This window comes from Sceloporus occidentalis, unplaced genomic scaffold (assembly GCF_023333645.1).
Source record: "Sceloporus occidentalis isolate IW3139 unplaced genomic scaffold, rSceOcc1.0.p SCAF_1, whole genome shotgun sequence".
Lineage (NCBI taxonomy): Eukaryota > Metazoa > Chordata > Lepidosauria > Squamata > Phrynosomatidae > Sceloporus > Sceloporus occidentalis.
In genome coordinates this window covers 11,899,112-11,921,937 of record NW_028316981.1, presented here as the reverse complement: position 1 = coordinate 11,921,937, position 22,826 = coordinate 11,899,112, and the positions used below count along the sequence as shown (strand labels likewise).

Sequence of the window (22,826 nt, the reverse complement as noted above, 5' to 3'; positions counted from 1 at the left end):
TGATTGTGGTTTCTGAAAAATGCTTTCTGTCTTTCTTTCTTTCTTTCAGCAACTTTTTAGAAGGAAACCCCAGCTTCCATCCAGACATTTCTGCACCCCTACAATGCCAAGAGGCATTCTTATGGAAAAAAACCAAAGGTTATTTCTGCATGGACCAGAATATTCTGGGAGCAGCCCAGGATATTTTGGCTTCAAAACTGTCCCAATGTCCCCTCACTACTGAATCTCTGAAGTGATGCATGCACATGCCACCATGCCAAATACTGCCAATGCCACAGGTCACTCTCTTTGAGCAAAACAAGGTGCCCAGCGTCGATCCTGTGGCTGAATTCCTCATTCTAACCTCAAAGGAAGCAACCCATAGTAGTGGGGTGATGGGCAGCACAGTGGGAGCCGTCGCAACAGCCACCCAGACCAGCACTGCTCTGAACTTCCTGGGAAGATCCGGAGCAAAAGGTGAGTTTTTAAATTCAGCTTCTGGGGAGTATACTGTAGCTTTGGTAGTGAACTGGCTGGGCATTATCTAGATACTTCTCACTAGAACTGGAGATTGGGCCCTGCATCATCTGGACTGATCACTGGGAAGATGAAGGGATGATGTGGCATTTGGTCCTTGTGGATGTGGCCAAAGAAGTGTTTGGTAGACCTGGAACAGAGCTACCTTTTAAATTATCATAGAAAGGAAACAAAAGACAGAAAGACCTGCTACTTATCCAGCCTTTTGATAGCTCTATGAGTAGACGGGGGTACATCCAAAGCGGAATGGGAACATTGTCTTGAATGTTAGGAATGCTTGTTTTGCCTGAGTTTCTTAGGAGGAATGTTTGTGTATTGCCTGGGTTTTTGTTAGATTTGTCAGAATGAAAACTCAAGATGATTGACAGATTGTATAGAAGAATGAATTTGAAAAAGCGTTGTTTCTTAACTCACTGGGTGATCAGCAACATCAGCTGAAATTCCCTTTTCTACATACACAACTACCTTCTCCAGTTTTTAATCTGGGAACCTTAGTTTTCATAACAATAATTCCAGTGGGCCTTTGGTATCCACTGAAGTTTGGTTTGAGGACCTTACATAGATAGCAAAATCCATGGGTACTCAAGTCCCATTAATTACAATGGTGTGGTGAAATGGTTCCCTTAAATAAAACAGCAAAATCAAAGATGGCTTTTTTGAAATGTGTATTATTTTGGAATATTTTCAAGCTGTCGATTGAATCTGTAGTTAACGAATACATGGATATGGAGGACCAAGTATATTTTATTTTTTGTGGGGTCTGCCTGGAATTGTGACTTTGGAGAGGGGGTTCCTGTATGAGTGTGTAGATGAAGGCTTGAATTATCTATTTTCCTTCTGAGGAATGGATTTGTTGATAATGTCAAGCATGTGGTTTGGAATTTGGAGTCAAGACTCAAACATGTTGTTTGACACAAAGCTTGGAAAAAGTGGCTATATCATTCTGGGAGCTGTAGGCCCAAAAAGTGACTTTTCCTGCTCTATGTAACTCAGACCCAGCCACCCTCTGCTTTCTAATCAATGTCTTGGGCAATGAATTTAGAATCCTAGAGTTGGAAGAGACCCTAAGGGTCATCCAGTCTAACCCCCTGCCATGCAGGGACTCATAATCAAAGGACTCCCAACAGATGGCCATCCAGCCTCTGTTTAAAAACTTTGTCACTAGCCAGACTCCCAGGGCAACCATTTTGTGGTGGTCTCCTCAAGTGCTTCTCAAATTTCAAGATGTGACCACAGGCCTCAAAATGCTGGAGACCCCCCTTCTTCTCTAATTTAGCAGTGTCTCCTTGGAGTCTGATGGTAAGAACATCCCTTCTGCTCTCTGTTACCTGATACTTTCAGTTGGAGATGCCAAGGACTGAAGGTGCCTACATTGAAAGTGATGTGATTCACTACCGACCCACAGCCTCACCTGTTGACAGAGAAATAAATAATTACTATCAACAATAAACAAACAATAATTACTATAAACCCATTGTATTCCCTAGACAGTTTACAACAAGAGAATTCAAAGTAAAATTCAAAATAAGAACAGATAGCCCTGTTTAAATGTTTAATGGAATGTCACACTGAAGATGGAGCAAGCTTGTTTTCTGCTGCTCCAGAGACTAGGACACAGAGCAATGGATGCAAACTAAAGGAAAAGAGATTCAACCTTAACATTAGGAAGAAATAAGCACATTCCCTCGAAGAGTGGTGAGGTCTCCTTCTTTGGAGGTTTTTAAACAGAGGCAGGATAGCCATCTGTCAGGAGTGCTTTGATTGTGTCTCCCTGCATGGCAAAATGGGGTTGGATTGGATGGCCCTTGTGGTCTCTTCCAACTCTAGGATTCTGTAAGACAACAGAAGAGACCTGTTGTCTCTCTAGGGCCTCTCTAGTCCAGCATTCTGTTCAATCAGTTAAAAGCTGCCAAATGATGTTTGTGAGAGAGAGACTGAGTACTGGTTTATTTATATCCTCCCTTTTCCCCAAAGTTGGGAGTTGAGGTGACTTGCTTTGTCTTGTGCCGTAAGCACAGAAAAGCAAGTGCCAGTCAAGCCTTTCTAGGAGGAACTTGCAGCAACATAGGGAACCACTACTAAGAGGTCTCCCATCTGCTAACCACCTTAAACAATGTACACTTCACCCTGTATCATTATACAGCCACACTACAATTAAATGAATGACGTGCGCCATGTGCATGCACCCCGTTGTTTTCAATGCGCATACATGGTTTTCCCCTTACAGAGCGGGGTCTGGAATGGATCCCCCGCGTAAGGGAAAGGCTGACTGTAATAGGGGTGGGCATCATGTGGCCATCCCACAGTGTAGCCATGGTAAGGAATGGTGGCAGTTGTAACTCAACATCTGGAGGGATGCATGATTCTCGCCTTTCTATTATAGGATGAGATGATGATGATGATGATGATGATGATGATGATGATGATGATGATGATGTAAGCTAGCTCAAGCCTGGTTCCTATTTGGAGGAGGAATCGCAGGGATCTCCAAGTGGGACCAGGAAAGACTCCCATCTGAAACGCTGGAGAGATACTGCTGCCAATCGGAGTTGGCAATACTGGGCTAGGTGGCTCAAGGAGGATTTCCTACATTCCCAAGAGTGATCAGCCCCTTCTCTAAGAACCCATGAGATGGAAAGTTAGAGTCATCAGAGAGAAGGGATACCTATGTGTACGTCTGGCTCTGCAACGGCATTCACCACATGACAGATTATATCCAAAGGAATGTGGTTCTTGTTGCCAAAAGTTGTCCACTTTGTTCAGTGGATGTTTGTCATTGCCTTCCCCTGAGGCTGAGAGAGTGTGACTTGTGCAATGTCACCCAGTTGATTTCCATGGCTGAGCGGGGGAATCAAACCCTGGTCTCCAGAGTCATGGTCCAACATTCAAACTACTGCACCATGCTGGCTCTGAAGCAAGGGCTAAATAAGAAACACCCTTGAAAATTTTTTAGGATAACAGGGTAGCCAAGTTCTCAGTCCTCTCCCACAGCTATGCCTTTAAAAGCATCCTGCTGAGCCAATCTAAGAAGGGAATTGTTTTATTGCCGCTGTCCACCAAAATGCTTCACATCTGGCTCTTGCTTCACTTCCCAATCATGGCTGCAGAAATAACCCTGGTTGACACCGCTTGCACTGCCATGGCTGCGTGCTGCGGAATGCTGGGATTTATAGTTTGGTGAGACATCCAGCCTTCCCTTTTGGAAACCTCTGGTGCCACTACAAATTACAAATTCCAGGACTCCACAGCATGGAGCTGTGGCAGTTAAAGCAGTGTCAAACTGCATTAGTTCTGCAGTGCAGAACAGACATATGGGCACACTACTGTTGAGAGCCCTGGTGCCACAACTACAAATCCCAGAATAAAATAGCATTGAGCCCTGACGCTTAAAGCAGCGTCAAACTACATAATTTCTGCAGTGCAGATCAGATATATGGGCACAAAACAACAACAACAACAACAACGAGCACTGGTGCCATAACAAACTACAAATCCCAGAGTGCCACAGCCTTGAGCCCTGACACTTAAAGCAGTGCCAAACTGCATTATTTCTGCAGTGCAGATTAGACATATGGAGACACAACAAAAACAACAGCAATCAGAGAGCTATGGTGTAACTACAAACTTCAAATGCCAAGGTGCCATAACATGGAGCTCTGACACTTTAAAGCGGTGGATGCAGCCCATGACTCCTATGTTGGGAACCCAGGAGCAAAATCAGGTGTTCTTCCTAGTCAGTTGGCAACCTTAAAGGGAAAAACACCTATAAGCATATTTTAAACAAGGAGGAAAGAAAATAATACAGTTTTACCCCACTTTCTTCCTTGGATCTAAAAGAATTGGATCTGAAAAACATTTGCAATTCAGATCCTTCCCAGAAACAGCAAAAAGAAGCAGCGTTTCCCTTTCCCACCCATTTCTCCCCTTTTTGGGGGCTGTTTCTTTTGTCTTTCCAGTCAAGCAAACACATACAAGAGAAAGAAAGCCCCAAAATATGAGAGAGAGAGAAAGAAAGAAAATGTAAGCAACAATTCCCACCTGCACTCAAGTCACCCTCCCCAATGGAAAGATGCATCCAAAAAAATTAATAAGAATTAAAAATAAAAATGAATTACTTCTCAGCTGCAAGGTCTGGAGCTCCTCTGGCACCTTTCCTAAAGGATCCCAAGCTTTGCTGCACCAATTGCAAAGGCAGGGTGGCTGGGGAAAGAGGGAGGGAAGAGAGGAAGGAACAGGAAGTGGCCGTCCCTTTTTACAGTCCCCCCATAAACTTGAGTGGTTTTTATTTTCAGAAACAAATTATTATATTTTAAATTTAAGGGATAGGTAAGTCTGTGGTTGCAGAAGCTCAAGCAAAGGTGCTATGATGAAACAGGATCATAGACCTGGGAGAGATCCCCCTCAAAGGCTATCCAAACCCCCATCAGCCATGCAGGAATACACAGAATCATAGAAGAAATATCATATATCATATAAAGACAGGATTTCTATGTATGGCTGTGAAAACTGGGCATCGGAGAAAGTGGATAGCAAGAGAATCAAATCATAGAATCATAGGGCTGGGAGAGACTCCCAAAGGCCATGCAGTCCAACCCTCCATTCTGCCATGCAGGACTACACAGAATCCAAGCACTCCCAGTGACAGCCTCTGTTTAAAGACCTCCAAAGAAGGAGGCTCCACCAATCTCTGCAGTTTAGAAATTTATGATTATTGTTGATCTTATTATTTTATTATAAGAGAGAGAGAGAGAGAGAGTATACATACATACAATGGGTCCTTGATATCCACTGGGGTTTGGTTCCAGGACCTGCAGATTCCAAAATCCATGGATGTTCAAGTCCCATTAACTACAACGGATAGTAAAATAGTGTCCCTTAAATAAAATGGCAAAATCAAGCTTTGCTTTTTAGAATTTTTAAAAAATATATTCAAGCAGTGGATGCTTGAATCTGTGGATAAAGAATCCGTGGATATGGGGGATGACTGTAAATACATCATATATATATATATATATATATATATATATATGTTATTATAATATAATACTATATATAGTCACCCCTTCATGTTGACATATACGTATATCCACATATACATATATAATATATATACAGTCAGACTATATAATAAATCATAAATATTTTATTCTGTAACTGTTTGTGAAATAGCAGGTACATGGATAGCGCTATACAGTGGCCCCTCCGAATTTGCTGGGGTTAGAGGTGAAGGACCCCCATTAATGTGGAAAAATCTCAAAAAAAAACCCCACACAATTCTTTTTACCTAAGAGAACACCTGTCTAAGAATTTCCAGGTCTCCCAGTGCAAATCTATGGTGAAGATCTGCCAGAGGTTGATCATAGAATCATGCTGAAGGACCTACAAATGCCTAGCTATTATACCATAATTATACCATTATACCACTGGACAAATTGTTGCATTACCACTCGATGGACTCAGTTTTATATCAATTGTACTATTTTATCGATGTATTTTAAATGTAATTTATACTGATGTATCTGTTTTAACTGGTTGTAATCCCGCCTCGATCCATTTGGGAGAGGTGGGAAAATACAAATAAACTATATTATTATTATTATTATTATTATTATTATTATTATTATTATTATTAGAGAAGTGTGTGAAGACACACACATAGCAGCCAAGCCACCTGCACCCATCACAGCCAGTCAGAAGAGAGGACAGTTGCTCTCCATTCTAGGTGAGCCTCAACTTTTCAGACCATCAGGGATAGTTGGGCTGCGCAAACCTGGGGCAGGGGAGTTACAAAGAAACCAGTCTGGCAGTCTCCCGTTCTATGGATTAAGGTCCTTTGACCTGTTGAGGTCCATATTGTGGTTGCGTGCCGTCAATCCATTTCCAATTTATGGCGACCCAAAGACAAACTTATCGTGGGGATTTCTTGGCAAGATTTGTTCACAGGGGTTTTGCCAATGCCTTCTCAAGGCTGAGAGAGTGCAACTTGCCCAGATTCACCTTAGTTGAAACCTGCGGGAGCCTACAGTTCACTTGTGGCTGGAGCAAGATCCATCGTTGGTTCAAACTATGCCAAGGTCCTTATACTGGGTTGCAGGTTACACACTCTTGCGCCACATCTTGGAACAGCAGCAGCATCTTCTCCGCTCCACAGAGAGGCCCTGAAGTGACACCCATACATACTTCTTTGTGGAGCTAGTAAAGGCTGGCATTTTCTTGGTGGCATATATAGATCTAAGTCCACCTTACTCCTATGTATGTCGTATGAAAGTTGGCATGCTCTTCTACTTTCCACAATTACCCCCCCCCCCCCGTAGGTTATCATTTAGCTGCCCCAGCCCTGTTACCAAAAAATGCTCTTTTTCTGAATGTTGGATATAGATGATATCCCACATGGCCCCAGATGGACTCTGGTCTACTGTCATCCATAATCCCCAAAGCTAGGGGACATGTACACACTGCACCTAAGGCGAGGTCAGCTTCAGCAAACAATGCCTTCCAGACAGTCTAGGAGTCGCTAATGAGACTATCATTCTATCCAAATAATCAAGAAAATTTGCAATGTTTGCCCACCTTGGTCAGCTTACCCCCTTCCTCAGACTGTTGTCAGACCAGATCAAGTCCCCCAACACAATAGGACACCTCTGATGAGGTGGCACCCAAGCAATTACTCACCCTTTGCCAAAGGTTTAGTTTCTGCCTTTAAAAACTCTTAGATTCCCTCCCTCAGGAGGCGAGTTCAGACTGCAAGGGGAAATCTATGTCCCTCTGACCTCTGGTCCAGCTCCAGCCCAGTCATTTCACTCCATGACTGAGTCTCATCTCCATCTTGCATCATTTGTGAGGTTTTAAAACAAGTTCTGTCCAATAAATTTATTCTGAGAATTTTTATTGAACCATCCTCTGCATGTCTACTCAGAGGTTACACTGAATTCAGTGACACTTTGTTGTTGTTGTCGTTGCGGTTGTGCGCCTTCAAGTTATTTCTGAATTATTCCCATGCAAATGTGCATGACTGCTCTCAATTAATAATACAGCAGAAGTGTATGACCCAAAGAGTCTGCAAACAACATTTAATTATAAATATATTTATGTATATATTATCATTAGAAACCAAACAGACAGAGTCCTCATTCACAACTTGGAACAAAAACAATGGTGAAAAATGTTGCTTAACAAAACATGGGGGGGGGGGGAATAAGCAAGATACTACTAAAAAAATAAAATAAAACCTTTCCAAAATTCAATAAATGATGAGCAATTCCTCCAAGTCCCTAATTTCAGATTCTAGGGTTTATAAATGTTATTTTGTGGGACTCCAACTACCCACAGCCAACACAGTTGATGGCCAAGGATGATGGGAGCTGCAAGCTGACTCCAACATCTGGAGAGGTGTGTATGCTCTGCCCGTCTGAGCTTGAACAAAATGGCAAATCTGCACACTAACAATATATGTTAGGCTTTCAATTTTTTCCCATTTCCCCCCAATATTTTTGTTTCCATTTTTGTCACACTTTTGGATGCCAGCTGTGGAAAAATAAGAAGCATACAGCAAAATGGGAGGCAGCATCAAAAGAAACCATGGTTAGAAAATGCAGGTGAGGGTGTGCTCCTAGCTCAGCCACATGAATGTCACTGTGGGTGAAAAGTGGAATAAAAACCCTTTAAATGAATGAATGAATGAATGAATGAATGAAGAGTTCAAGGGGGTATAAACCTGGGTTGGAGTAAAATCGGAGGTGGTTGGTGGCTCCCATGTCAGTGCAACGGTGAATTTATTCCAGGATTTAGGCCAAACATTTAACAAGCTATTCAAGGTGGTCAATCCATTTTGGGGGTATGTTTCAGCACCTTGGATGGGTCCTTTAAAATTCAACCAAAAACCCAAAGTGGATCTGTTGTCCTTGCAAACATGGATGCCCTGGATAGAAGATGACAGTGGCATGTGATGACTGAAGTAGGGGTAGCTCTTCAGATTTGGTCATGGTGCTCCAGGTTCCATCATCCCAAGCCAGCACGGCCCATAGACAGGGATGGTGTGAGTTGCAGTTCTGAAGGGCTACAGGCTGAAAGGGTTAAAAGAGACGGCAGGGCTGACCCCAGCTATTTTGCTGCCTGAGACAAAGGACAAAATAGCAACCCATCCCCTTTTCAATGCATATACAGGTTGAGTCTCCCTTATCCAAAATGCTTGGGACCAGAAATATTTTGGATTTTTTTCAGATTTTTGAATATTTGCATAGATAGGCTCATTCCAACACAACTCATAGATGGACAAATATTGAAGGCTAGGGGCCATTTTGGGGCCCCACAAGACCTTGGAGGATCATATTCCACTACTGCACCCAGAAAGAATTAGATTCAAATACACCCAACACTCTCCAGAGGGTGATGGAGCCATTTTGCCATCTTTCTGGCATTCATCGGATAATTTATGGCCCACTATAGGTCTTTCCCCCTGGTCTTACATGCTGTATGATGTCCAAAAACATTATTATCTTTAAAAGTATAAAGCATTTCAGCCTTATCACCAATTGGCCTTCTTCGGGGGCTATTATAAAATAAATAAAAGTATATTTATTATACTTATAGTATTGGGACAACACATAAACCACCTCTGAAAACATACTTTCTTAAAAATCAAATAGCATCTGTTATCCATATTATCATATAGTTGGCCCTTCTTATATACTGATTCAAGCATCCACGGTTTAAAAATATTCAAAAACAGTATAAATTTCGAATATCAAACCTTGATTTTCCATTTTTTATAAGGGACATCATTTTCCTATGTCATTATATTTAATGGGACTTGAACATCCACGGATTTTGTTATCCACAGGGGATCTTGGAACCAAACACCAGGGTCCACTATACATACCTATTATCAGAAATTTCTGGAGTTTCAGTCTGCACTCTCAACAAAGTGGACACTGGGTATTAAAAGGAAGGGACTAGGACTACCAATGGGTTGATATTTATGAATTTTTTTAAAGTACCATAATGCTACTTGATGCTATTTCAAAAAATCCATAAATATGAACCCACTGATAGTCCTAGTCCTTTCCCTTTGTTGAAAGTACAGACTGTAACTCCAGAAATTTCTGGTAATAGGTATGTATATGATAATATGGATAATAGATGCTATTTGTTTTTAAGAAATTATATTTTTAGAGGTGGTTTATATGTTGTCCCAATACCACAACTATAATAAATGTACTTTTATTTATAATAGCTCCTGAAGAAGGCAAATAGATGACAAGGCCAAAATGCATTGGGCTTTTTAAGATAATAACATTTTTTGGACCATTGCACAGCACGTGGGACTTTGTTTCTTTTTTCTCTTCTACTCTGAATACATGCTTTCCAGTTTTTCTTTTGTTCAGTTCTTCTCTTGGGCTTAAACAGCCTTGGGAAAAACAAAAACATGTCAAAATCCTTCTCAAACATCTGGTTGAGCTCATTTCACCTCTGGCTCCCTGCAAGTTTCTCTTCTTGTGCCCACTATGATATCCTCTCTGCACACACACACACCTGCCACCCTACCCTCTCTTTTCCTTTCAACAAAGAGAAGAAGTCCTATTTCCTCCATATCATCACATCATTTCCAGCCTATGACAGGGTAGCATTCACTCTTTTCCAAGCAACATACCAATATAATTTTAGAGTTGACCACAGGTAGAAGCCAACTGTGTGCATTAAAAAAAAAAGAGGAAAGCTAGGTCTTCCCTAAATTCCACACTTGCTACAAATTCTCTCTCATGTGGATTTTCTTATGTTTTGTAAGAGCAGGTCTCTCCCTGAAGCTCCTCTCACAGACCAAGCACTTGTATGGCTTCTCCCCTGTGTGGATTCTCAGGTGTGCCATAAGCAATGCGGTCCGAGTAAAGCTTTTCCCACAGACGGAACATGTGTACGGTTTCTCTCCTGTGTGGACTCTCCGATGCACAATGAGGTTGGAATGCTGGCTGAAGCCTTTCCCACAATCGGAGCAAGTGTACGGTTTCTCTCCGGTGTGGGACCTCACGTGGTCAGTGAGAGCTGAGCTCCGATGGAAGCTCTTCCCACACTCTAAGCACTTATAAGGTTTCTCTCCCAGGTGGATTTTTTCATGCTGATGCAGGCCGGAGCTCCAGATGAAACTTTTGTTGCAATAGGAGCATGAATATGCTTTTTCGCCTGTGTGGATCCTTTGGTGCCCAAGCAAGCAAGAGCCCTGTGTGAAGCTTTTCCCGCAATCCAAGCACTTGTATGGCTTCTCTCCAGTGTGGATTCTCAGATGTCTGTTAAGGTGGGATATTTGGTGGAACCGTTTCCCACACTCAGAGCACTTGTGAGGTTTCAGGCCAAGTAGGGAAGACTTTTCTGCATTAGCAACATCTGCACCCAAGTCTGACCCACAGTCTCCTAGATGATCCTCTTTTGTAGAAATTTTCACCTCCAAAGGCTTTGCATTTTTGCTTGATTGTTCACAATCTGTTAGAATACAAAGAGAACTGGAAGGTGGGCAGGACTCTAATTATCATAAGGTTGACTGACTGACTGACTGATTGATTGAATGATTATTCTGATGTTCTCCCTATATGGCACTCAAAGCAGTTTACAATATCGGTTAAAACAAAATAGCTAAAACAATGTGTAGAACGAAAGTTTTAAAAGCATTAAATTGAATTATCACTTTTATTAGTTTTTTACAAGATTACTATTGAAACTCAGGAAGTTAACTTTATGTGAATATTGTTAATGTCTGGTTGGTGGGTGTGTTAATGTGGGTTGATGTCTGGTGATGTAATTGTCTTCTTTTTGTCTTTCTTTTATATTTATGTAAATTTTAAACTTTCAATAAAGATATTTTTTAAAAAAAGAATTAAACAACCAATCCAATTAAACCACAGACCCACAGATTTCGAAGAGACCCCAATGGCCTCCCTCCTGCCATGCAGGAAGGTACCATCAAAGCACTCCTGACAGATGGCCATCCAGCCTCTGTTTAAAAACCTCAAAAGAAAAAGGGCCCTCCATGATCTGAGACAGCGTATTCCACTCTCAAACAGATCTTGGTGTCAGGAAGTTCTTCCTAATGTTTAAGTGTACTTAAGCATTACTCTTTTTGTATAGTTCAAAACCATTGCTTTGTGTCCTAGTCTCTGGAGCAGCAGAAAATAAGCTTGTTCCAGCCTCAGTAGACATCCTTTCAAATATTTAAACATAGCTAGCATGTCACCTCTTAACCTCTTCCCCAGGCTAAACATACTCAGTTATCTAAGCTGCTACTCATAGGGCTTGGTGGTTTCCAGACCTTTCACCATTTTAGTCCCCCTCCTCTGGACATGATCCAGCTTGTCAATATCTCTCTTGAACTGTGGTGCCCAAAACTGGACACAGTATTCCAGGTGAGGTCTGATCTAAGCAAAACAGAGTGGTGCTATTACTTCCCTTGATCTACCTTGTCTAATGTTTCTGTTTCCCTCAGCAGGTAGCCCTCTATCTGTGAGCACCTGAAGAAGTCCCCAGGGTTCCCTAGGATGCAGTTACACTTAAAGTGATGTCAAACTGCATTATTTCTACAGTTTAGATGCACCGTAGCAAATGTTAGAATTCAAAGATATAGTCATGTTAGTCTGTAGATTCAGTACGTAGAGAGATCTTGTAGCACTTTTGAGACAAACTGAAAGAAAGAAATTGGCAGTATGAGCTTTCGTAGACTTCAGTCTACTTCCTCAGATGCATTTGTTGTAAGCCTCCTCATTTTGGAAGAAATGAGAGCTATATATTCAATAAACTAACCAACACTGAGCTTTTCCCGTTCTTCTTTGGAAACAGCTGCAACCATGCCAGGAAACAAGGCATGAGAACTACTTACCCAGCAAAGGGCCACCCTTCTGTTTGCCCTCCTTGTTGGCACCTAGTGTAGCTCCTTTTGTTGCGGAGGAATACAGGCCCACCTCTGCCAATAACCCAGATACCTGAAATTAACAGCAAGGCACAATCAGGGTACAATGAGAGTGTTGGGAAGGAGCACCTTGGTGCAATACTTAGAAAGCTCAAGTAAAAGTAGTTGTCCTCAAACTTTGGTCCTCCAGGTATTTTGGACTTTAACTCCTAGCATCCCTAGCCAGCTGGGCCAATTGTCAGGGATTCTGGCAGCTGGAGTCCAAAACAGCTAGAGGATCAAAGTCTGAAATCCACAGAAGTTAAAAGGAGCTTAGATGAGAAAGGTGAGAAAATCCAGAGCTTGGGAAAAATTGCTTCTGGGGACTACAGAAGATACCCCAATGGTCATCCAATCCAACTCCATCAAAGCACTCCTGACAGATGGACATCCAGCCTCTGTTTAAAAACCTCAAAAGAAAAAGGGGCCTCCACAATCTGAGGCAGTGTATTCAGCACACTTCCGCAATTGGCATGACCAGTAGCTATGCTAGATAAAGGATTCTGGAATTTGCATTCCAGAAAAGTAACATTATCATGTGCTCAGAAAAGTTGGCGAGCCACTAGTAACCAGAATAGGCAGTAAACCAGAAATCAACTTCTGGTTTCCTTCCTTCTTCATGGTCAGACAGGGATGGGAATGCCCAGTCCTCTGGAGCTGGTGGAATTGTCTTGGGGCATTATTTCAGCATGATTCCTGGGTTGTTTGGAGGCAATCTGGGACACAAAAGGTTTTGCAATGGGATGTTGTGGAGAGAGTGGGGCCAGCTGAGATCTCCTGTTGTCCACATATAGGTGAGCCTTTCCCCCTCTCCAGCCCCAGCTCTCTCACCCATCAATCAGCATTAGGACTGTGGAGACGAGAAAACTTATCCTTCCTTCCCATACCACAATCCAACATTCTCTCTCTCTCTCTCTCTCTCTCTCTCTCTCTCTCTCTCACACACACACACACACGGTAGATCCTTCACATTTGCAGCTTTGACTCCTGCCGATTTAATTCCTAATGGATTTGATTAATATATTATTTCTAGGAATCACTAGAGTCTCCAGCATGATCAATGTAGTGCTGGAGGATCTAGAGATTCCTAGAGAGAACACATCTCTAGGCATTTCCAGGTCCTCCAGCACAATTCTATGGTCAACATCTGGCAGATGTTGACCACAATGTCTACTGAAGACCTAGAGATTCCCATAGAAGTGTTTTCTAAGAAAAAAAAAGTGGTTTTCCCACTGTCACGGGGCTGCTGTGCCCCTATACATAGCAAATGTGGAAGTCCCACTCTGTGCATGTGTATATGAGGCAGTGTGGTGTAGTGGTTTGAGTGTTGGACTATGACTCTAGAGACCAAGGTTTGAATTCTGCCTTGGCTTTCGAAACCCACACTCTCCCAGCCTCACAGGATGGCAATGGCAAATACTCTCTGAAGAAACTTGCCAAGAAAACAGGGTGACAGGGTGACTTTAGCATCGCCATAAGTCGGAAATGACTTGAAGGCACATAACAACTTATATAAGGTATAGATAAATAACAATATATAGCTTCCTCAAACACCATCCCCCACCTACCCTGCTGAAGCTGCTATTTGTTGTGGGACAGAAGCTTAATATCAGTACCAATGCTTTCACACCAGATCACAACCATTGGGGTCAGGACGAAAGACCTTTTTGTCTGGCAGCAGCCTCAAAGGAAAGCTCACCTACCCCCTCAAACAACCTTGTGGGAGTGAGTTATTTATGATGATGATGTGTGCAATGTGCAAAGAATGTCCTTTTCTTCAGGGATCAAAAGGGAAATGAATGGAGGGGATGCTGAGGAGAAAGGAGGGAAGAGTGTGTTTGTGAAGCATGGACCTCACCACTTTTTCCATGTGTTGCAAAGGCAACAAGGACCCAAAGTGCTCCTCTTCCGCTCCAAGAACCTCAGCATCCTCGCAGACCGTTCTCGTTGGTTCTTGGTGCCTCATGAGTAATTCCTCTGCCAGGGCCACGGCTTGGGCGCAGGTCTCAGGAGCACGTTCCTTCACGCAGCCCTGGATCTCCATCGGCAGGACAGCCAAGAACTGCTCCAGGATCAGCAGCTCCAGGATCTGCTCCTTGGTGTGTCTCTCCGGCTTCAGCCACTGGTAGCAAAGGAACCAGAGCCGGCTGCAGACCTCCCGGGGTCCTTCAGCCTCCAGGTAGCAAAAGTGCCGGAAGCGCTGTCGGTGCGTCTCTATGCTGACCGTCTCCTCATCCAGAAGTGTCTTTTGCTCTGGCTTCTCACAGTCCACTTCTTCTTTGGCTAATGGCTGATTGTCCATACCTCGAATATCTCTACTAAAGTTGGGCAAGAGGTGGACGGTGTGCTCTGCTCTCAGTTGGCAACTATCATTAGTTGCATCTTGAAAATGGGCCGGTAAATCATCACTATGACCCCATGAGGAAGATTCAGTGTTCGGGGGATCCCCCCATCCTGCGTGGAAGGATTGCATCTCCTTTGGGAAATCTGGCCATTGGGATTTCCAGTGCTGGGCTAAACCATCCTCTTCCTCTTTGATCTGTGGAGATGCCATTTTGTTTTGAAATCCCTCAGGGCATCCAATGTGGATGCTGGGAGAAGGTCCTCTCTCTTTCTCGGATTCTTCCTCTGCTTTCAGGCTTAGAGGGGTCTTCTCAACCATTTGTCCTCCGGACTGCGGCCCAGCTGGGAATGAGGGAATGGTGTCTCCCACAATCCTTTGCTGGGCAGCCATTTTCTCTAGGAATGGCTTCAGGCTCTAGGCTTTCCAACGTCCCCTCTCTTTCTCCCTTGCTCTGTTTTCCTATCGCAACAGTCTTTGGGCAAATACTTTAAAAATCCTAAATATCTTTGGGTGAATATTTTACTGGAGTTCTTGACACATGCCAGGACTGCCAGTAGAGTCCACCAGTTTCAATCAGAAACAGAAGCGTGATTTCCGATAAAAAGAATATTATGACAGATATTCATGAGGAGACATCATCCTGAAGGGGAAGATAGACATAAAGCAGAATGACAGGACAAATATACAATACTGAAAGGACTGTTTGTTTTAATTCTCATCATCCTTTCCCCTGAAATTCTTTCAAAAAGCATCTCACATTCCCACATACTTCCATGGAGAGATGTTAGAATGTGAGGTGATTTTTGAAAGAAGTTAGGGGTGATTAGTACTGGTCATTAAAGGTAAATAATGGCTAAAATCCCAGGAGAGAATTTGTTTTTAAAAATGAAAGTGGAGATTATCTGAAGATTAATTCCACTCACAATTCCCCCAGGCAAATGTGCCTTCAAGTTGTTTCCAATTTATGGTGACCCTAAGGCAAACCTATCATGGGGTTTTCTTGGAAAGATTTGTTCAGAGGAGATTTGCCATTGTCTTCCCCTGAGGCTGAGACTTGCCCAGAGTCACCCAGTGGGCTTCCATGGACCAGCAGGGATTCAAACTCTGGACTCCATAGTCCTAGTCAAACATGTAAACCACTAAGCCACGCTACATCTTGAAACCAAAGTATAATAAAGATGTAAAGTCACCCAGTGGGTTTCATGGCCATGGAATCAAATCCTGGTCTCCAGGGTCTTAGTCCAATGCTTAGTCCACACTTGGGCAAATAAGTGCACACAGTACTTGCCTATAGTGAAACCATACTTGCCCACAGAGAATCATTGCAGAATACTTGTCCATAGGGAAACATTGAATACTTGCCCTATGTTTCCTTACGGGCAAGTGTTCTCCAATGATGCCATATAGGCAACTATTCAGCAATGACTCCCTATAGGCAACTATTCCCCAATGATTCCCTATGGGCAAGTATTTCCCAATGATTCTCTATGGGCAAGTATTCCCCTATGTTTCCCTATGGGCAAGTATTCTCCAATGATTCCCCGTGGGCAAGTATTCCCCTATGTTTCTCTGAAAGAAAGAAACAGAAATGAATGTCATGTGCAGCCTTGGATCCCACCTCCAAGCTATCTCATTCTGTATATGCAAATATGCAAAAATAAATAAATAAATAAATAAATAAATAAATAAAATCCCAAACCCTTCTGGTCCCAAGGCATGTTGGATTAAGGAGACTCAACCTGGTATCAGGTGCAGGAGGGTTTTTTTAAAGAAAAAAAATGCATCAACCCTGTTTTCAACGTGGAATGCAAATACTGGGGGGAAGATGCTTTTTTAAGAAGCCACCCCTCTCTTCCCCAATGAACCCAGGAAAAGACAACTCACCCCCCATCTCTGATCTGCAGCCCAGGCATCCCTTCCCTGGAAGTGCAACAACACAACAATAGGTCCAGACTGCAGACTGGCTGCTTAGCTGGGAAGCCCTGGGCCAGGAAGGGACTTGGCTGGATTTACAGTCCCCCTTTTTCAAATGCCTGGAACCTCTCTGAGACACTGAGCTCTATGGCTTTAACTCTTCAGATCTAGCCCTGAAAGAGTTTTTAAAAATGTGTGTGTGTGTGTGTGTATCATATATCATTAATCCATGTGTGTTGTGTGTGCATTTATATACTCTGTGGCTTTAACTCTTCAGATCTACCCCTGAAAGTTTTAAAAAATGTGTGTATCACATATCATTCATGTGTGTGTATTCTATGGCTTTAACTCTTTAGATCTACCCCGAAAGGGTTTAATATGTATATGTTAATATGTATGTATATAAAGGCTGCATCTGCACTGCAGAAATAATCTGGAGCTCTCTGACAGAGAAGACTAAATGTCTCACAAAAACTACAGATCCCAGAATTCCATAGCACTGAGCCATGACAGTTACAGTGGTGTCAAACTGGACTAATTCTGCAGTGTGGATGTATCCCCTTCTTTCTTTTTTTTACTTGTTTTGCTCTATTAATTGTTATGTATTTTGCTTTGTTAATTTTATTGTTATAATTACTATGTTTTTGTTGCTATAATTGTTATGTATTTTTTGTTATTTACCGTTATTGTTAATTGCTATTTTATTTTATTGTTATTGTTTAACGTATAGGCATGTTACATTTGGTTTTTTTTTAAATTCATGTTTATTGTTATTGCCTTGTATTATCCTCTCTGTTGTAAGTCGCCCAGATTCCCAGTGATTGGGCGGCATATAAATAAATCCTATTATTGTTATTATCCCCAGTGTCTGGGATGCCCCAAAAGGTAAAACACATCATCTGGGGATACTTGAACTGGTTCCCAATAAAATCAGGTGCATGGCATTGTTGCAAAATTAATGAACCAGGAGAGGAGTTGTCCAAAAAGGTCATCTGGCTCACCCTGACTCTTACATCCACATAGTGGGTGAGAACAAGAGTAGGATCTGGGTAGAGAAACCAAGAATCCCCTCCAACTTCACATCTCTAAGTGTTGTAGCCTTTAAGCCTATGGAAACCTGGGATGTGTAGTTTTACAAGGTCTTTAATCTTCTCTGACAAAGAGTGCTGGTGCCTCTCGAAACTACAAGTTCCAGGATTCTGTAGGATGGAGCCGTGGCAGCTAAAGCAATGTGAAACTGGATTGTTTCTACACTGTAGATGCACCTTGTGTGTGTATGGAACAGCGATCTCATGGAATTCACTAAGGAAGAAAAATGAAAATGGGTGATGTTGGGCAAGTCACACTCTCTCAGCATCAGGGGAAGGCAATCACAAACATTCTTGGACCCAATCTTACCAGGAAACCCCCATGATAGTGTTGCCTTAAGGTCGCCATAAATTGGAAACAACTTATAGTCACACAACAACAATATATATACTTGTCCCTCCACATTCACTAGGGTTAGGGGCGCAAGACCCCGGGCCGTGAATGTAGAAAACCCACAAATAACAAAAACATTATATACCTGAGAGAACACCTCTCTAAGAATCTCTAGGTCCTCCAGGGCAACTCTGTGGTCAGCATCTGCCAAAAGCTGACCACAGAATTGCATTAGAGGAGCTACAAAGGCCTAGTGGGGGGCTCTCTCTAGGTATCTCTCCTTCAGTGCGATTTTTGGTTAAAGTTGACCATAGAGCTACGCTGCAGGACCTAGGTATTCCTAGAGAGAACATATCAATAAAATCCATGAATAATCAAATCCGCAAAAGTCAAATCCGCAAATGTGGGGGGACGAGTGTGTGTGTATGTATGTATGTGTGTATATATATACACACACACACACAAAACAACTTCTGGATTCTTTGTTCCACCTTGGTGAAACTTAGCAAGTTCTAAGGAGGCTGCTATTTGGTAAATCTGGTTTCGTCACCTCCCCCAGCGCAAATCTGCTGGACGTTTTGCCCTCAATCTCCCCCATCCTACCCCATTCCAAGTTTCCACAATCCCTTGATGTTTGGTAAAAAAAAGAAAAAGAAAAACACAGTTATTATTAATCTCAGAGTTTATCACATGAAGGAAAATTGGAAGTTTAAACGGGGTTTATCCTGTGAAAATTGCGTAATTACTATTAAATTGCAATTAAGTTTTTCATGCAGAGTGGTTGTTATCCCAGGAATAAACAGGCAATAAACAGCAACAAATCATTCACAGGATTTTCCTGGGTTACTCCTGGCTTAATGGTGCTTTAATTGCTTTTGATCGCGATTTCGTGTCTAAAACTTTATCGCAATTGAGTGATTTTCACAGGATATTCCCAGGATAATGGTACTTTATTCACGGCGTCATGTGAAAATCTTAATCACGAATGTGCAATTTTTACAGGATAAACCCCGTTTACACTTCCAATTGTCCCCATGACGTGATAGACTCCCTAGTCATTTCCATTTTCTTCATTTTTGCTTCTTTGTTCATTTCGTATCCTTCATTTTTCTCATTGTGTACAAAGGGTGATCTCAGTACTGGTATTTACATATCCGAAATGGCCCCAGGCAGATTTTGGGGGGAAGCCTCACAGTCTGCAGAAACTTAACAAATCTTGGCTGGGTACAGGATCACAAAGGAAAAAAACTTCTCCAACTGCTGCAAATCAACAACAGTTCAATGGTTACATACTATGAAACTGTGGGATTTGTAGTTTTGTTAGAAATTCAGATATTCAAGTGCTGGATCCAACAAAACCTGTAGATAGAAAAAGAATAGTGGAAGGAGAGCTATTTACCAATTCCCCTCGCTTTTGCATGCCCTGGTGCTATCGCCCACAGTATTCCTGGCTCACCCAGAAGAAAAACCACCTTACGAACTCTCATTTTCTTCTGCAGTAGTTCTGCCTAATCTAAGCCAACCACTCTCAATAACTGACACACTGGTGGATGGTAAGAATTACTATCACAATTTCTTATTTTATTTTCTGTGAAATTTCATGACATCATGGGAAGTAGATGACGCATGCTTCTTTACTTTCTCACACATAGAGACACACACCTTTATGGACAATTCAGCAAACACATGGGAGAGAGTCCCCTGGAATCCACAAAAGCTTGTGCCAGAAATGTGTTTTCCCCCACTCTTGTAGATGTTAACAGAATTCCTTCCTCTCTTTTTTTATATAAATAAGAACAATATTTTATATTTATTGCATTTCTATTTCCAAATCCACTTTCTATGAAATACCATATCAAATAAAAAGAGTTGTTATATTTCTTGCATCGCAGAAGCTTTGCTTTTATAGAATTCCTCCATATCTTTTTATGCTGAAACAGATAAACACAGATGCGTCTTTGAATACTCCTGTTAAAGTGGTTAGAAAAGTTTTGTTAATATGTCGCATTGCATATTGTTGGGGGTGAAGTGGGTGCTCCTGCTTCCCTTACACAGGGTGCCTACATTACAAGGATTGTCTTGTATGTAGAGAGATCTTGCTGCACCTTCAGACTAACTGAAAGAAAGAGGTTGGCAGCATGAGCTTTCGTAGGGTTCGGTCTACTTACAAAAGCTCATGCTGCCAACTTCTTTCTTTCAGTTAGTCTCAAAGGTGCTACAAGATCTCGCTATATACTGATTCGACAGACTAACGTGGCTATATCTTTGAATTCTACGATCAGGGATTGTCATGTTTTGGTATTGTTCAGTCCTGTTTTTGTTTTGATTTGGTTTTTTAACTTGAAAAAAGGGCTCACACTCACAAGACCTGTCAAAACCACCCCCAGACGTGTGACCAGCTGCCAGAAGCACATCCTAGAGTAGCAGGATATAAAAAAGAGGGCATTGCTCCTTGCCATTCTAGGAGACATGACATCGAAGGTTACCCAGAGTCTGCTTTGATGGCTCCTGCAAGCTGAAGCAGAGGCTGGGATCATGTGGCCCTTCAAATGTTGTTGGACTGCAACCCCCAGCAGCCTAGCCAACACAGCTGATAGTGAGGAATACTGGAAGTTGCAGTTCAACAGTATCTGCCAGGCCATATTGTTCCACACAGTCATCCCTCCACATTTGCAGGTCAAGCATCTGCAGATGTGATTATTCATGGATTACTGCATTTACACCTCTATTGAAAAAAATATGTTCTCTCTAGGCATTTGAAAGTCCTCCAGCATGATTCTATGGCCAACTTCCACTGGACATTGACCAGAGTTGCTCTGGAGGACCATCAAACGGCTGGAACAGCGTTATCTCAAATTTTAAAAAGATAGCAGGCCTATATTGGCAGTTTTTCCACTTTCACGGGGATGCTGTACTCTTAACCCCAGTGAAAGTTGAGAGCCAACTGTGAAGGATTAGTGCTCTAGCCATCATTATGTTCTTCAGCTGACCTGGTGCATCAACCCTGCAAGCCCTGTAGTCCTTTACACATTGCACTCAAATTCCTATCATCCCCTATTACTGTTCTTGGTGACCGATGGGAGCTACCTGATGGGCCACAGGTTGCCTTGTGCCTGCTTTAGGATGTTTTGCTGCACCGATACTGTCAGTCTAATGCAGCTGGATTTCTCCATGCTTCTCCTCCACTCATCAGAAATGTGTAGAGCTTTGCTGTGGATGACCACTTGGCTGGTAGAACTTTTGTACCCTAAGAGTGGACAGTAGAAGGGTTTTCAAACGGCTTCTCTGGCATGGATTCTCTTGTGACTAATAAGGCGAGAGTTCTGGCTGAAGCCTTTCCCACAGTAGGAACACTCATAGGGTTTCTCACCCGTGTGCGTCCTTTCATGGACAATGAGGTTCGAGCTTCGACTAAAACTCTTCCCACAGCTGGCACATTGGTAGGGTTTTTCTCCAGTATGGGTTCGCATGTGTGCCAGCAGGTTGGAGCTCTGACAAAAACCAATCCCACAAATGCCACACTTGTATGGCTTCTCGCCCGTGTGGGTCCTCTCATGCGTAATGAGCTCAGAGCTTTCAATGAATCTCTTCCCACACTCAGCGCACTGGTATGGTTTTTCTCCTGTGTGGATTTTCTGATGTCTAATAAGGAGTGAGCGTAGACTGAAGGATTTCCGACATTCTGGGCACTGGTAAGGCTTCTCACCTGTGTGGATTCGGCGGTGGCTGATGACCTGAGAGCTGCGAGAGAAGCTCTCCCCACAATCCAAACATTGGTATGGTTTCTCCCCTGTGTGGGTTCTCTGGTGATTAATAAGGTTCGAGCTGCGAGTGAAGCCCTTCCCACAGTCTGAACATTTGTATGGCTTCTCTCTCGCATGAGTTTTCTGGTGGCTAATAAGGTTTGAGCTACGGGAAAACCTCTTCCCACAGTCTACACAATGGTACATTTTTACACTGGTGTTTATTTCATCATGCACAATATGACCTGGGCCCACAGTTGAGATCTCTTCCTGCTCATCATCACAAAGTCTCTGTTCTTTCTTCACCGTGCTGAAGTCATCTTTGTCAACATTTTTTCGTCTGCAGATGATCAACCTACTCAGTCTCACCCCTTTCAGGAATTCTTGCTTGCCCTCTGTCTTATCCAAATTCTTAGAGGGTTCCCCTTTCTTGCAACACTGATCTATGTTCTTCCTGGCCTGGCTTGGCATCACCACTTGCTCTCTTCTTTCAAGTGAAGAATTCTTTTCATTCTCACTATTCCACCCATCTGGAATAAAATAGTCATCATGTGAATTATATGCAATATATGTAATATTAAGCATAGTTGGGATTTTTCTCAAGGAGGAATAAACAGAGGTGAACTGATTATTATTTTTTAAAAAGGAATTCAAAAGGGAGACCCAATGTAATATAGTGGTTTGAATTTTGGGATACAACTCTGGAGAGCAAGGTTTGATTTCCTGCTTGGCCATGAAAACTCTCAGACTCAGAAAACACGTGATAAGTTTGCCTTTTGTAAGCTATAAGTCAGAAATGACTTGAAGGCACACAACAAAAAAATTCAGAAGGGCATAGCTCAGTAGCCATGGGTCCAGAGAGGCAAGAGTATAAATGGGCCCCTGAGACTGACTACAGTATTGTGAGGCCATACAGGATACCATTAAAACTTTAGGTATACATGCCTGCATATACATA

The 22,826-nt window shown here is 42.5% G+C and overlaps 2 protein-coding genes across 2 annotated transcripts in view; both read right to left on the bottom strand.

Annotated features, from left to right (window-relative positions):
• The window catches only part of LOC149320759 (uncharacterized), a 32,583-nt gene that overhangs the window by 2,220 nt on the left and 7,537 nt on the right, over positions 1 to 22,826 (bottom strand). Inside the window, exons 4-5 of the mRNA XM_089504965.1 lie at positions 21,404 to 22,398; positions 1,845 to 1,923 (exon numbers count right to left, since the gene is read on the bottom strand). Of these exons, the coding sequence (XP_089361091.1) occupies positions 1,845 to 1,923; positions 21,404 to 22,398 (1,074 nt within the window). The remainder of the gene's footprint in view (positions 1 to 1,844; positions 1,924 to 21,403; positions 22,399 to 22,826) is intronic.
• Positions 9,796 to 15,474, bottom strand: LOC149320760 (uncharacterized). Its single transcript, XM_089505012.1, has 3 exons — positions 14,304 to 15,474; positions 12,377 to 12,479; positions 9,796 to 10,989 (listed from the first exon to the last, which is right to left on the bottom strand). Exons 1-3 carry the CDS (start codon positions 15,177 to 15,179, stop codon positions 10,259 to 10,261), a joined length of 1,710 nt encoding a protein of 569 aa, XP_089361138.1. The 5' UTR covers positions 15,180 to 15,474; the 3' UTR covers positions 9,796 to 10,258.